This window comes from Myxine glutinosa, chromosome 11, assembly GCF_964187855.1.
Source record: "Myxine glutinosa chromosome 11, kmMyxGlut1.1, whole genome shotgun sequence".
Classification (NCBI taxonomy): Eukaryota; Metazoa; Chordata; class Myxini; order Myxiniformes; family Myxinidae; genus Myxine; species Myxine glutinosa.
In genome coordinates this window covers 119,728,014-119,744,712 of record NC_136271.1, presented here as the reverse complement: position 1 = coordinate 119,744,712, position 16,699 = coordinate 119,728,014, and the positions used below count along the sequence as shown (strand labels likewise).

General features: G+C 41.6%; 1 protein-coding gene across 1 annotated transcript in view; it reads left to right on the top strand.

The window, feature by feature from the left end:
- The window catches only part of LOC137436928 (neurexin-1), a 1,559,617-nt gene that overhangs the window by 963,834 nt on the left and 579,084 nt on the right, over positions 1-16,699 (top strand). The window contains exons 12-13 of the mRNA XM_068131164.2: positions 2,276-2,657; positions 4,254-4,444. Coding sequence (XP_067987265.2) covers positions 2,276-2,657; positions 4,254-4,444 — 573 coding nt within the window. The remainder of the gene's footprint in view (positions 1-2,275; positions 2,658-4,253; positions 4,445-16,699) is intronic.

The window sequence follows — 16,699 nt, the reverse complement described above, 5'->3', positions numbered from 1 at the left end:
GTGACCATAAAACCTACATCATAATAAACGGTTTTTGTCCAAGTAGTTGTGGTTGTATATTATGTTTTCCATTACGAATGACCTTGTATGTTCGTTTTATGCCTCTGTCCTCGAAGGTGGTTGGAGGCATTATGTTTTCAGGTTGTCCGTCCGTCTGTCCGTAGGGACTAAACCTCATGTTTCTCAGCAACCACATGTCCAATCGAAACAAAATTTTCAGGGTAGGAGCGACACCCATGCAGAATGTTTTTATAACAATTTTGACGTCACTTGTCACGTGGTTATGGCAGCCATCTTGGATTAAACGCAAATAATAATAAAAAATTCCCAGAAACCGCTGAATGTAAAAAAAATTAAACTTGGCACATTGTCAAGCACTCCCAATGAGGAATAAAAGCATGATAATGATTACATCAAGTGGTATAACATCCATAAATGTTTTAATCAAATGCCTTATCCTATAAATCTGAAATTGCATGCACATGATCTATGACCCATTTGTATTGAGTACATTTGTAAATTTATGACATCATAGGTCACATGGTTTGGCAGCCATGTTGGACAGAACCAAAAACCTTAAAAAAGCATCTTCTCCAAAACCACCAAATCAATCGACTTGAAACTTTACGTGTGTCATTGACGAGGCATGGCGATTAAAAGTTGACCACGAAAACGTCGTTGATCACATGGTGTGGCAACCATATTGGATTGAAGGAACATCTTAAATAATTATATCTCTGAAACCACTTACACTATCGATGCTAAATTTGATAAACTAGCAACGGTACCCACCCTATGGGTGGGGCTTCAATTGGGAAGCCCAAATGAAAAGGCAAAATATCAGAAATTGAAGGCTTTTTTTATTTTAAATGATCCATATAAACATCCGTTGAATCGTATCACACGCAAAATCATCAAAATCTAAACAGTACATGGCGCCCATTTTGAAAAAAGATGAATTCTGCAAAACGGAAGCGGCCGCTACACGTCTTTCTCAGTCACATGTTTATGTGTGAAGAGTGCACGCCGAATCTGTAACACGGAAGCGGCCACGACACCTGTTTCTCAGTCGCTTTGCACACGCTCCGTGTTACTTCGGAGCCGCACATTTATATCGGAAGAGTTCGTCAGGAGTCAATCTACTCTCTCCTGGTACGTATAATTTCAACAAAAGCCACATCACTGTTCAAATCGGTAAATATTATTCCAACGTGTTTGGAAAAATTGGAAAACTTGGAAAATTGGGAAAAAAATTGGAAAAACAATGTAGCCTATTTTACTCCAAGGGGTCCCAGGAATACCCACCCAAAATATTGTTGCAATCGGTTCAGCCATTTTTGCGGTACCTTCGAACGGACGGACGGACATTTGGTGAATTATAGTTAGATGTCATCTAACACCATTGTTTCATGTCGTTTGAAAATGATGACATCGTAGGTCACGTGGTTTGGCAGCCATCTTGGATAGAAAAATGAACCTCATCCGATTAACATGAAACTTCACATACTTGATCCCCTACCCATACATATGTAGCGTATACATTTTTTTTTATTGTCATATGCCACGTGGCTTGGCAGCCATATTAGCTTTAAAGCCAATATTTAAAAAACCTCCTTCTCTGAAACCAGTCACATTTGTGCTCCACTTACCTTGTGCTGTCGTTTTAGTCTATAATCTGTGCCTAATTAAATTCACGTGTTTAATGCTAATGTGAAAAGGATGTGATGCACCCTTTTGATGCACCCTTTTTAATTGAATTGCCAGCGTATGAAAAATTTCCATGTTTCACGTGAACAATTTTCCATGCTTCAAAAAGAATGCAACGAAATGAAATTATGGGCCGAATGGCCTCCTCCTGTGCCACAGTTCCTTTTATATCCTTGTGTAATGTTGTTAAGAATGGGAAGAAATGGGGAAGAGAAAACAGAGAGTGGTGGGTGAGGGAGAGGGGGCAGAGGCTTGGGAGAGGGGGCGTTGAGTCATGTGCAGGGGGGGGTGTCGGTTGGGGTTTTGGGGTGAGGGGTTTAGGACTTAAAGTCCCATTTAATTTTTCATTACATGGAATTTCCGCAGGTGCCTGATAGTTTGATGTCAATACAATAATAGCGAGTTATTGGATTGTGATATATCGATAATAGTTATAGTGGAGCAGTCACTGCATGGGGCAACCATGGTTGTTTATTTTCATGTTGCAAAATTGTGTAGTATGTACATGCAGTATCTATGGCAGAGATAACATTAGAATAATAATGTCCGCAATCTTTTTGTTCTGTAGGTCAAATGGCAGGCGACCATACCCGTCTTGAGTTCCACAACATCGAGACTGGCATCATGACAGAGCGTCGCTATACCTCAGTTGTTCCCTCAAATTTCCTGGGGCATCTTCAGGCTTTGGTCTTCAATGGGCGTCCATTCCTCGATCTTTGTCGCAACGGTGACCTTAATCTTTGTGAGATCCATGCGAGATTTGGCCTCACGGCCATTGTTGCTGACCCAGTGACTTTCCGCTCACGAGGTGCGTACTTGACGCTCGCGACGTTGCAAGCCTATACGTCCATGCACCTGTTCTTCCAGTTTAAAACTACGGCTCCTAATGGCCTCATTTTCTACAATGGAGGTGATGGTAATGACTTCATCTCACTGGAGCTCGTGGAGGGGTGAGGCATTCTTTTTCAGTAATCTAAAGTTTGTGGATGAGCATGTACTTTTAGCAGATACGAGTGTACTTTTATATGTATTACAAAAACGCTACACAGTTGACAAATCAGCAAAGCAAACTTGACCTCAGCATCATAAACCCAGCACTCAGATGTCAATAACAAACAGGTTCACCTGAACACACACTTTTCAGCAATGTCATACCTTTGGGCCTTTTTCTGGGTTGTTAAGCACTCACAATTTTTAATTCATTGCACAATTGGTATTTTCTATCTTTACAAATTGTAGACTTTGATCGCTTGTACTTCTGAATTTTTAAATATAGGGAAATATTAAGAGTATATCGATGTGTTCATTACAAACAACCACTATAAAATTGTCTCTTGGCAATGAAGAACTTGGAATTAACTTCCGGGTTTATTTTCAGCTTTTCAGTATATTTGGTAGTGTGCTCACTTGTGGGTAACCAGGCTCTAGTCTTGATATCTGGCAGAATCAAATCTGATTGAAACCATCTTTGGTCCTGCAATATTAGCAGAGAGCTGCCTTATGGAGCAGACGCACTTCGGAAGCGCGGATGCTGAGCTAGTTGCTACGTATTCGGTCATCCAAAAGTAAAATATCTCGTTATAATATATATATTTTTTCGGTCAGTTGTATGCTTTTATAAATCATAATAATACTGCACACAATGCATTATGATTAAATAAGATATAACTAACTGGCTTTGTGTTGTTTGTTATATTGAGTGAAATTGCAAGTCTGCAACACATTAATTTGTACAAGTGAAGATGTTACAACATCATCTACTTATTCTGATGTCTTTTCTTTCTTGTACTGTATGTACAATATATTCTGGTCATTTTTCTTTATTACCTCCGCCACCAAAGGTGGATGGAGGTTATGTTTTCATCCCTGTCTGTCTGTCTGTCTGTGAACAAAATATCTCAAAAAGTTGTGGACGGATTCGGACGAAATTTGGTGTAGAGGTTGCGTTTGTGACAAGAACGAAATGATTAGATTTTGGTGAAGATCCGGCTATTAGATTTTTTAAAAGTGATTCTTCACCATTTAGTGAAAGGGCTAAAACCGATACACAGCAGGATATCTCAAAAAGTTACAGACGGATTTGGAAGAAACGTGGTGGACATGTTGGGTGTCTGACAAGACCGAATCGATTTTGGTGAAGATCTGAATTATGGATTCGGATGTTGAATTATTTAATATTTAAGTCATTATTCACCATTGAGAGATCGGCCAAAGAGCGATTCCATAACATGAAATTTAAAAAAACTTTTGGCCGAATTATTACTAAACTTGGTAGATGAGTTGGTTGGGTGACAAGAACAAGCTTATTAGATTTTGGTTCAGGTCCGAATCGAGATCAAGCCTATCAGTGGATACAAAACGTAAACTGTTCAGCCTGGCGGCGGTATGAGCTCTACCGAGTCCCATTCTGGTCTACACTGTCCTCAGTGCTTTCATTCCTCCTTTGAAAAAGGAAGAAATTATATTTGTTTCAGCTTCTGACAATGTGTTTGCTCAGTTAAATTTGCATTTGTTGTTACAAAACTTCCTCCACACCTTTCCATCAGCTACTTACAGTACTCGTTCGACCTTGGGAACGGACCTACACTCATCAAGGCGAACTCGGACGCATCGCTCAGCGACAATCAGTGGCACAGCGTGATCATCTCTCGTGATCTCAATAACCTGCATTTGCTCAAAGTGGACTCCAAGCTGGTGTCGCAGAATGGAAACGGAGCTCGCAACCTCGACCTCAAAGGTTTGTTATTCTTTCAGGACAGATAGCTGGGTGGAACCACAAAGGACAATTTTCAAAATGAAAAAAACATACACTGCCCTTCCTGATAAAAATTAATAACCACAATTTGTATTCTACATTAAATCCACATTTCTCCAAAGCTAGATGTTTGAAAGGACAGATATTTTGCATCGTTATTTTTTAAAATATAAATGTGGTTTTCCCTCTAGTTCAATATATTATTTGTGATGTACATCACCTGCACTTGCATTTTATGAGTCAAAATTTATTTTTTACTCAGTTTTATGTATTTTGCATTTTTCCTCGATAATTTTCCTTGGCTTTTGCAGTGGATTCAGATGATGATTCACATGTGTATGGCTTGTTTTTAGGGAAAAAATTTTTTATCACTTTTTCCAGTTTGTCATCAATCTTCCATTGAAACACGCAAAGGATCACATCCCTCCCTCTTTACACGTAACCACTTCAGTCCAGGTTAAAGGTTCAGCATCCAGAACATCTGCACCGGAGTGCTCTGCTGGCAAAACGTGTGGAGTGACAGCATGACCGAGATTTGCAAGGATTGAAAGACATGTTCCATCTGTCATATCAGCATCTAATCAATTCCAGATCAGTAAAGAGTGATGCAGCTGCTATCTTCCTGTCATGGGGATGGAGCACTACTATATGAAATAAAATGCACTCATGAGGGAATAAATGTTGGTTTGGACTCACTCCCATTTAACTCCGATTGTAGTTCCATAATTTCCTTTATCAGTCTATAATTTCCTTCATTTCTTTTGGTTTTCTTATCCCTATGAAAGCTTCCATAAGGCTAACACTCGTTTTATTTTTCAAAGGAGCATCCCATGCATATCCATACCTTAAAACAATAACAGGTGGAGCATACCTTTATCCCCATCATTTTAAACATCAATTACAAGAAAAATAATAAATAACCTCAACACGTATGATGAATGACATTGGAATAATTAATTCTTCCTTCTTTTAACCTCTGTGATTATCAATTTATGTAATTCATCAGCTAAGTGTTTGGTTTCCCCTGATGCTAATTTTATTTTTTACTCCTCAGTCTTAACAATGACGTCATTTGAGCTTAAATTTTTTTGGGGATTCCCAAGCCAAAGTTTTAATTTAGGACTTGTCGATTTTTTTTTAACAACAAACGTATCCACCTTCTCTCTTACTATTGGATTTGTATCAAATATAAATTATATATGAGGGGTGATCAGTTTGTTTGTGGCCCAACCTACTTGGATACATGGGAGGATAATGAAAGTTATAGAGTATAAAGATCTATCTTTGTTATTATAAAAAAATGTCTTGCTAATTCCATATTTTCCAGAGCAAGGACTTAAAGTAAGGAACTCCACCCCCCCCCCCCCCCCCCATAAATTCAGTCAAACGGGGTTCCAAGCTGTGATAATTTACCTTCACGAGAAAGGTTTGCTTCCCAGGCAAATACATGTGGACATGGTAGTGATATTAGGGGATGATGCTCATTCATATTACATGGTAAGTAACTCGGTTGCTGAGTTTAAGCGTAGCAGAACAAGCACCAAAGATTAACACAGATCACTTCCTCCAGTGGATTGTCACTCTGGATGAGACGTGTTCACCACTTTGATCCTGAGACTAAGCAACAGAGCATGCTGTGGAAACACATGGTCACCACACCCGAGAATGTTCAAGAGGACATCATCAGCTGGAAAGGTCATGGCCATTGTGTGTTGGGATGGTGATGGTGTGATAATGGTAGACTTCTTAGAAAAGGGAAATAGTATTAACAAGGAGTATTGTTATGGTGAACTGCATTGGTTGTGTGATGCAATGATAGCAAAAGAGGCATGGAAAACTGACCTGAGATTTGTTACTTCTCCAGGACAACGCTTCTCCACACACAGCCCAACTTTCGGTGGCTACTGCTGATAACTGTCCGTATGAACTTCTGGTACACTAACCCCAATCACCAGATCTAGCCTCAACCAACTTATACAGTATTTGTTCCCTCACCTGAAAGAAGCTCTGCAGGGGGACAAAGATGAGAACGACAGTGCTGTGATGGTAGATGTAGAGGATTTCCTGGAGGGGCATGACAAGACATTCTACCGAATGGGCATAGCCAAGCTAGAGGACCGAAGGGTGAAGTGCATTTACAGGAAGGGAGGTTATGTTGAGAATTAAAGTGAAATAAAAGTGATTGTAAAGTGTCTTCCTTGGTGGACCACAAACAAACTGATCACACCTCATCAAATATATCTCTATCGGCTTTGTGGTTTATCTCCAATATTGTGCTATTGTCAGAATCAATATCGTGTTTCATACAAACTTCATGGACACTGTTTTTAGGTTTGCTCTGAGGATTATAGTTTCCATCTAACTTTGTTCCAGTACCACAAAAATAATACCCAGGTAGATGCAACACTGCAGGTATCCCAGTTGTTGTACATTTACTTCCTGATAAAAAAACTTTTCTATATCACCACCTATTGCACTCACTTTTTGTCCCCCGTCGCACCGCGGAGCAAAAGGGGGACTATTGTTTTCCCCTCCGTCCGTGTGTGCGTCCGTCCGTCCGTGCGTCCGTGCATGCGGACGTGCGTGCGTAAGCGTAGGACCGAATTCTAATTTGGTGTGTGGGTGCAACTGGGCATATGGAAGAACCCTATTAAAAATTAGGTCGCCACGTCAAAATCCAAGATGGCCGCCGCCATGTATGTCTGAACCTTATGAGCGAAATATCTTGGAAAAAGTACGTCCGTCCGTCCGTGCGTCTGTGCGTGTGTGCGTGCGTGCGTCCATGCATGCGGACGTGCATGCGTGCATGCGTAAGCGAAGGACCGAATTCTAATTTGGTGTGTGGGTGCAACTGGGCATATGGAAGAACCCTATTAAAAATTAGGTCGCCACGTCAAAATCCAAGATGGCCGCCGCCATGTATGTCTGAACCTTATGAGCGGAATATCTTGAAAAATAAATGAACTACTAACTTCTAATCTGGTGTGTGGGTGTATTTACGCATAAGGAAGAACGCTATTGAAAATTGGGTCGCCACGTCAAAATCCAAGATGGCCACCGCCATGTATGTCTGAACCTTGTGAACACAATATCTTGAAAAATAAACGAACTACTAACTTCTACTCTGGTGTGTAGGTGTATCTACGCATACGGAAGAACGCTATTGAAAATTGGGTCGCCGTCAAAATCCAAGATGGCCACCTTGCGTCCTCCACTCTGTCAACTCGCATCACTTCATCGACGGGGGACCTAGGCATAACGCTTGTTGTTTTTGGTTCACTTGTATCTTAAGGAAATTGACTTTTTGTTCCGACACAATATATCCACCTTTCTGTAATGCTATTATTTTTGGAGAAAAAAAAATTAAATTATTATTTATAAAATATTTTTTATTATTTTTAAATAAAATAATTTATAAAATTTAAATGTAGTTTTTTAAAAATTAAAGCTAAAATAATGTAATTAAAAGTTTTAGCATCAGTTTTTTTTACACTTGATTTATGTATTTTTAGAAAATGTAAAATTATAAATTTATTCTTTTTATTACATTATTTATTATATTATTATTTATGTTAATAATTTATTATTAGAACTATGAATTAATACATTGTATTTTCTTTACCAGAAATTTAAAGAAGCTGACACAAATCTTTTTATATCAGCATCTCTCTTATGGACTTTAACATAAGCATTTTAATAATCGTTTAATATTTTCTCTTCTCATTTATTTAGGATATTGTTTGTTAACCGTTTGTTAACCGTATCATTTGTTAAATTTATTTAGGATATCGTAACGATTTAAGATATCGTTATCGTTACAGCTGTTTACCACCATCGATTAACTTCCCCCATCCAAAACCTTGATCTTTTCTACCCCCGTTAATTCACCCCAGATCCACTTTTTAGAAATAACGACTTCTTTCCTGGAAGTCCATTTGTTTCCTGGAAGCCCATTCAGTGTCCATTTTTTAAACTCTCTTCTAAGGGAGGTTATGAAGCCCCGCCCTCCTGAAATGGGGCTAGATCCCCCCGCCCCTTTTCTTGCACCCTCCCCCCAAGCCCTCTCCCTTCCACAGATCTTCCGATGTCCTTGTTCTCTAATGTTGCACTTGTGTGCTTCCCCCTCTCTCCCCATCTTGTCTCCCACTCCTTTTATTTGTTTTATGTGTCAGTTTATCTTTTTTTGTGATTAATGTTAGCTCTTACACGAGCCTCGATCTTGTATTCAAAAAAAATAAAACCTCCTCTCCAGTCATTAGTCTTTATCTTTTGTCATCTTTGCCCGCATTCTGCATCTTCCTCTCTTTATTCCTCATCATCATTATGACAATCAGAAGCATCTTCCTGGTATCAAAATTCCTGTATCTTTTATTAATTTCTCATAATAAGATTAGTTTTGGGATTTCTAAAATAAACCTATATTTCATCAATTATCATCAACTAGAGATGTGCAGAAGCCTATCATTAAATAATATCCTCATTAAATCTACATTTGTTGGTTTATCAACTCTTTATAAAGCCACTCTGAAATTGAAAATGTCCCATTTTGTGTTGCAGAATGTATTTATTAAAATATCAAACATCTTTTTCCTTCAAATAACCTTGAACACAAAAATGATTCTTTTCTTGAACTTTAATAACTTCTTACAGGTGTTATTTTAGCAAGTGTTCTAGATGTTATTTCAGGTAATGAAGGTATATTTATAGGTTTTCCAGGTGTTATTCTAAATCCTCTTCTTGTTGTCATTTATGTATCAAGAAAAATGTACATATCAAGAAAGATACTTATTAAAATATATGTTTGTATCCCCTTACTTATTATGCAGAATCTTGTCCTTTCTGTCTTCATAATATATACGAGTACTATGGCAAAGGCATCATTGAATGTCCTCTTCTTAAATTATCTTATATATTTTTTAAAAATAGTGCCACCAAATGGCATTTTGATTGTTTCCACCCAATTCCACGAAAAATTCTTGATCTATTCATCATCAAAATTCCAAAATCCACCAACAATTATCTAATTAATATAATAATCCACAAATCTCATTTACCACACCAAATGGGTAATATCCTTCCTTATTGCAACTCATTTAATTGTTGTAGGTCTTGCAAGTTTATTTAAAATGGCCAATTATACCCCAAATCATACTTATCATATCCCGAATGGTATATTCTCATATTAACTACATGGCCTTGTTTATAAAATGTAATTCTAAAAACGACATTGGATTTTGTATGTCCTGTTATTGTAGCTAGTTTTCCTGTATTTCGAGAATATATAACCATTTTGTTTAAGCTCGTGTTTGTATCAAAATATTTAACTGCACTAAGTCATTTACATTTGTAGGACTTAGATAATTAATTAACATATAAACATTTATCATATCAATATTTTGCTTTGAACTGTATTCTGTTGGTCAGCCTGAGCTTTCATGTAATAATTTAACAATTCAAGAACAGCTCTTCGGATACATCGAAAGTAGAGCCATCCTTTCCAACATATCATTTTGTGTATATTGTTACGGGTTCGGCAGCCGTGTCATAAGGGGCTTCTCAAACCTTCTTACCGACCTTTAACCCTGAAGCTGATGAGCCACAGATAACTCAGTGGCACCAGCTACTGCAGACATTGTCGAAGACGATTCATTTAGGTAGGATCCTTGTGTCCAAATCCTACGTTAACCCCCAGCAAATAATCCCCCCAGATAAGGTCTGCCCTTCTCAACGCCCCACTTCTGTCCAATCAGCTTGGCCAAGCGATACCGTAATGTGGGACGTTGACTCATCCTAACCGTAACAAAACGGCGCAAAACTCTGATAAATTATTTGCATACTCTGTCTAACCAATGGAGAAAAAGAAGATCGGGCAGTTTGAAAAGTTTATAAAGAACGAGCAAAGGACACGTATTTACAGGCAAAAACAATTTACAAAGAAAGAACCTTACCCCGAAGCATGTAATCCCCTTATTCAGTTACCTTAACACGATCCTACAGAGATAGGTGCCTCAGTCACTCCAGGAAACGCGCTAAGCAAGAGGATATGATATATAGCCATAGAGAGATAAAGCAGGAGGAGTTTGTTGGTGCTGCAAAATCAAACTCAGACCTCTGACAAGAATTAAGGCTTTATTCAGCTATTTCTCAATACAGTCCTACAACACAGAAATACAGTTAATTAGTCCCATATAAAGGCAACCAGCATACATTTCATTCTAAATCCTTGCAAGCAAGCATTTGCATACCTGGTAAATCTCAATACTATACTGCACAGGGATACAGTATGGCACCTCCCGCACACCAAATGGACAGTTTATATAAGCTCCCTCAAGGTCATTTCTTTCCAGCGGATAGTGCTTGAGACAATACAACATTTTTCATCACATTCTCCCTCCGTTAAAAAACAAGCAAGCCATAAAGCCATAAAGCAATTAATCAAGCAATTCATTAAGCAATTCCAAATAATATAGAGCAGTCTAATTATGCTGGCAATAATTCCTACCAACCGTGACGCTGCGGTTGCTGACACAGACGTCCAGAACGAGTGTGATATATCCCCTCCTGGTCAGTTCCTTCACTACCCATAAGGGGGAGTTCGTCCTCGCCCGATAGGATTCTTTGCGGACTAGTCGTCACCGTTTGAATCAGCGAACTCGGTAACAAAGTATCATCTCCGATCACCCCGTTCTCAACCTTCGGCAAATCATACGACTCCAATTGACCAGGCCCTGCAAACCCATTCGCTTTAGTGTCTCTCTCATTCAGCATCTCTCCGCAGAGCGCGAGGTGTTGGACCGATACCATAGTCTCTCGCCTGTCCTGTAATCTGACGTGCGCGTATTCTGGGTTTGCTTCCAAGATGTGTGCGTGGTCTACCATCGGCTCGTACTTGCTGTGCCTAACCGCTGGCGTCAGCATAGCTGGACTGGGCTCTGCCAGCCATGACGGTAGCGATTTCTCACTGGCGCTGCGTCGCTGGTAGCAAAATAAACGCTTGTGGGGGGTTTCGTTCGTCGCAGAACAGAGTAGTGCTCAGATGGCGTGCAGCGCCTCAGGTAACACTCGCTCCGATGATTGCTCAAGTAACCCGCGCGTCTTCAGACTCATCGTAACGGATCTTTATACTATACTGTTGTATCGTTCCACTTTTCTGTTGCCCTGGCGGTTATACATGGTAGTACAGCTGGAGGTTGCTCCCCGTTCCTGGAGGTATTACTTAACTTCCTTGGATAGAAACGCGGTGCCCCGGTCGGAATACACGTAAGCGGGGTAACCGAACATGAGAAACAGGTCCTGAAGACAACGTATGACTGTCGCGGATGATATATCGGCACATTGGCACAGGGGTATGCAAACGAAAATCGTGAGTAGTCGTCGACAATTTTAAGAATGTATCGTCACAGGCCCAGTGTCGGCAACGGCCCCTTAAAATTCACATGTAGTCGCTCCCACCGTCCTGGGAGGTTTATAAAATCGGTGCCCATGGGAGGTTTATAAAATCGCAGCTTTACCTCGGCGCACACAGGACATGACCGTCAACGTCGCCGGACATCCTCAATGGAAAAGGGCAGATTTCTACATCGTACAAAGTGGGATAACCGGGTGACGTACGGATGACACAATGATTCTTGGATCCCACGTAAATCTTCTGACGTCATACCAGCACAGACAGGCCGAGACAGTGCATTAGCCGCCACATTATCACGCCCAGGTCTATACACAATCTCAAAACTGTAGTCGGCCAGTTCTATGCGCCAGCGAGCTTTTTGTCATTCTTAATCTTTTGAGAATGTCGGACGTTATACATGAAAGCAACCGACTGTTGATCGGTTATCAGTTGAAAGTGTTTGCCAAAGAGAAAGTGATGCCACCGTCTCACTGCCACAACAACGGCATACGCCTCTTTTTCTATCGCAGAGTGTTGCCGTTTGCTCTCAGTCAAGGTCCTCAAAAAGAATGTGACGGGCCGTCCCGCCTGATTGAGCGTAGCAGCAATCGCGCAGTCGCTGGCATCCGTCTCGATCATGAAAGGTACCGCTTCGTCTATTGTGGTTACAACAGCCTCCGCGATGTCTGATTTGAGTTGTTGAAATGCAGCTTTAGCAGACAAGGTCAATGGAAATACTTTACATCCCAATAGCGGTCTGATTTTCTCTGAGTAATGTGGGAGCCATTTTGAGTAATGGGCAAATAAACCGAGTGCTCGGCAAAGCACAGTCCGATCAGGGGGAGGGGCCATCTCGAGCAAAGGTTGCAGCTAAGTTGCATCAGGTCTAATCTCCCCGTCTGTCACGATGTACCCCAACAAGTCGATAGTCTTTGCTGAGTATTTACAATTAGCTTCATTGAGAGTCAAATTGTACTTTCGCACCACGGCCAATAATCTTTGCAAATTTGCGTCATGGTTGACTTGATCCCGGCCACAGATCGTCACATTGTCAACGTACACAAACACATCCTTTAATTGCTCTTTTGCTATGATATCATCGAGCGCACGTTGGAAGCAGGAACCCCGTTCGTGACTCCAAAAGGAATTCTTCGAAATTGGTACAACCGCTGCCCTGATTCAAAGGCGGTATAAGGTCGATCAGCTTCTCTAATCGGTATCTGATGATACGTGCTGCGAAGATCTAAGGTACTGAATACCCTGAAGGTAGCCACCTCTCGGACCATATCGTCCATCTGTAGCGAGCGGTTAGGACTAGCGACCACGAGTACTTGAGCTCTCCACGGCGAATTACTGGTCTCGATAATCCCCTCTCGTAACAATCGATTGGTCTCGCTTGCGATAAATTGAGCGTCCGCCCGTGAATATCTTCTGGACTTTACCATGACCGGATGGCAGTTGGGAGCTAAACTCGGAAACAACGGAGGAGGGTCGATCACCATTTCTGTCAAACCACATACCGTGAAGGTCTTGGCACTCTCTCCCTCAAATTGCATTCCCAGTCTCCCATGTCGATTCAGAAAATCATGACCCAACAGGACATCAGAGCACAGATTTTGCACTACTAACAGTTTAACATCTGTATACATCTCCCAGTTGGGCACCAGATTTACAACACAGATTCCTTTGGTGTTCTGACACAGGGACGCGGACGCCATATAGACCCGGGTAGGCCACTGTGTCAGCATGATGGGCCATCCATGACTTTGAACCAGAGCGTGGCTGACGAAACTGTCACTGCTTCCCATGTCAATCAATGCATCAGCATCCTGACCGTTAATCTCCACCGGCATTACAGCTTTGGCGAGGTCGCGCAGAGCAGTCGTGGTGAGCGGTTCTTGACATGAATGCCCCTGCCAGAGTTACCTTCTTAGCTTTGCTAGAATGGCAGACTTTGGCATAATGGCCTTTCCGGCCACAATTTTGGCACACCGCATCTCTTGCTGGGCAAAGTGTCCTCAAATTTCGTCTATTTCCGCAGAAATATCATTTTGCCGTAGGCTTAACAGGATTAACTGCAGCAGTGGTTATAAGCTCGTTGTCCTCTGTATCCGAACTCATGACGAGCGATTCATCTTGGCGGGTGTCGGTCCACGAAGAAGCGCTCTCCACAGAGATATCGGCCTCCGGGTGCTTCACGGCAGCAGCTGCATCAGCCATCCTGTAGGGCCGCCCGTAGGTTTCGGATCTAACCTGGGCTAGTTGAAGTACCCGGGCCTGGTAATATGCGACATGTAAAGACGTAGTCTCAGTCTCCAGCAAGCGTTGTCGAATATCAGGCGACTGAAGTCCTGTTATGAAGGCTTCCCACATGAGGTCATCGATGACCTTGACGGCCATTCGCTCAGGCAGCCCACAGTCGTTGCCGAGCTGTCGTAGTGCCTGTACATATTGCTCCAGTCTCCTGCCTCCTGGTAGCAAGAAGATGATGGGCATATATCGGACTCTTTGGTTTCACATAGAGTTCACGCAAAGTGGCTATGGCCACCTCGTATGTCTCACAATGAGTGAAATAATCATAGACCGTGTTCGGAACATTATAGGGTAGGATGGTCAACTTCTGCACGTCCGTGAGCTCGGGAACCATCGCCATGTGGTGTCCGAGGGCTCTTTCCCAGTATGACCATTGGCTTGAGGAATCACTCGCATGAGGGTCCCCATTGAACCTTTCCAGCTTAATCAGCTTCTCCATGGCTCATGACGCTGAGTTCGAGCGAAGCAAAGTTGAAATATAGCTGAATAAATTGTTGTGAAATCAAACTCAGACCTCTGACAAGAATTGAAGCTTTATTCAGCTATTTCTCAAGACAATCCTACAACACAGGAATACAGTTTATTAGTCCCATATAAATGCAACCAGCATACATCTCATTCTACAACTACATACAACCAGCATACAGCCTGGTGTTGGCTTAGCGGTTAGGGTGCTGGCTTGGGATCCTAGGATCCTGGGTTCGAATCCCGGTCAATTGCTAAATTAACACCAGGGGGGTTGACTCAGCCTGTCATCCTTCCGAGGTCGGCAAATTGAGTACCAGCTTGCTGGGATGAATGATCCCGGTGTGTACCCCGGTTTAGAATAGGTACACCGTATCCCTGTGCACCGTAAGAGGCGACTAAGGGTTGGCGCCAGGAAGGGCATCCGGCCATAAAAACATTGCCTCAAACAGGGAACCATGATTGTCATGGGGCCCGCAAGGCTAACCTCTGCTCTAGCGGGGAAAATGGCCTTAAAACGATCATTCATTCATTCATTCATACATCTCATTCTAAATCCTTGCAAGCAAGCATTTGCATACCTGGTAAATCTCAATAGTATACCGCACAGGGATACAGCATGGCACCTCCCACGCACTGAATGGACACAGTTTATATAAGCTCCATCAAGTTCATTTCTTTCCAGTGGATCGTGCTTGAGACAATACAACATTGTTCATCACAGTTGGTGACTCCTCGTTCACCAGACTAAGCCTGCCAGCTTACGTTGGTCCCAACACGAAATAGGAGAGGGGGAGAAAAAAGAGAGCGTGACGGTGTGGTGTGCTGTGTGCTGTGTGGGGAGTGGTGCGGGTGAATGATTCGTAATATGACAGAGGAAATTTTGAATGCAAGTCAGTAACCCAGTCCTGAACGGGTCGATGGTGCAATCCTTGAATGCTCCCAAACGTTCTTAAGTGAATGAATTAGAAATAGGGCCAGAAAGAGAAAGAGAGTGTAAGTCAGTGTGTGTCGGCCAGCGCGTTCAGTGAAAAACTCTGCGGCACCTGCCTGTTCACTCCCAGTCAATTTAATCCTTTCAGATGCTTGTTTTCGCAATGGCTCACTCTATTCAGGTTCAGTTCGACTCATTGATGTTCCCTGGATGCAAAACCAGCTGCGAGTCCTCAGATGCTCGGGTTTGTAAAGTCATCGGGAGAGGCGTGGTCTAAGGACCAACCAGCACCTAGTGCAGCATGAACTTCATGTGTGCCACCTTCCCAATGGTGCACTCCTATTGCCATGCGGGTCTCATTGGCCGAGCACCTGGCTCAGCTACGCCGTTGACTGGCAACCCCACCCATATGTGGTCCTTGGTTCGGCTGCTTCAGCTCTGCTATGTTGTTGAGGAGGTTTACATCCTTGAGGAGGTACGCTTGAACTCAGGACCTTGTGGTCTTAAGCCCACCACCTTAACCATTAAGCAACACCAGGCTTGTGCAATTATATAGTTTAAATGAAATAAAATAATGATGTTAGAGGTCGTATTAAGAAAATTCCAGAAGTTTAGTGTCGCTTATTTAACATGTTGTGTTATACACCACCTTATTTGACATGTTGCATTAGTTATTTGTGCCTGTTGTATGTGTCCTTTATGACATCCTTAAACACAGCTCGTTTCCTGTTTCTAATGATTTTCAATATTGTTTGACTGCAAGACAAGCAGACAGAGTAAAAAAAAAAAAAAAAAATTCTCATTCATCTCTGCGCATGCGCAATCGGGACAATTCAGACTACAGCTTCATTTTCAGATTCATGTTCAAAATATAACATTCAATTGAAATGAATTTGTTTCTAGAAAGTCATAAACTGACATCTGTGGACGGATAGACAGATGGATGGACACATAGCAGTGAACCAATTGATTAACCCAGCTATTCACTTTATGTGTATGGGGTAAGTGTTTATTGTACAACAGCTTCATTATCTGTTGTGCCACGACTACAATATTTCGTATTGAAGAATGCCAGATTATACTGAGCTTTCCCATTCTGTGCAAATTTTAAGTACTTATGTTTGTAAGTACTGTAAAT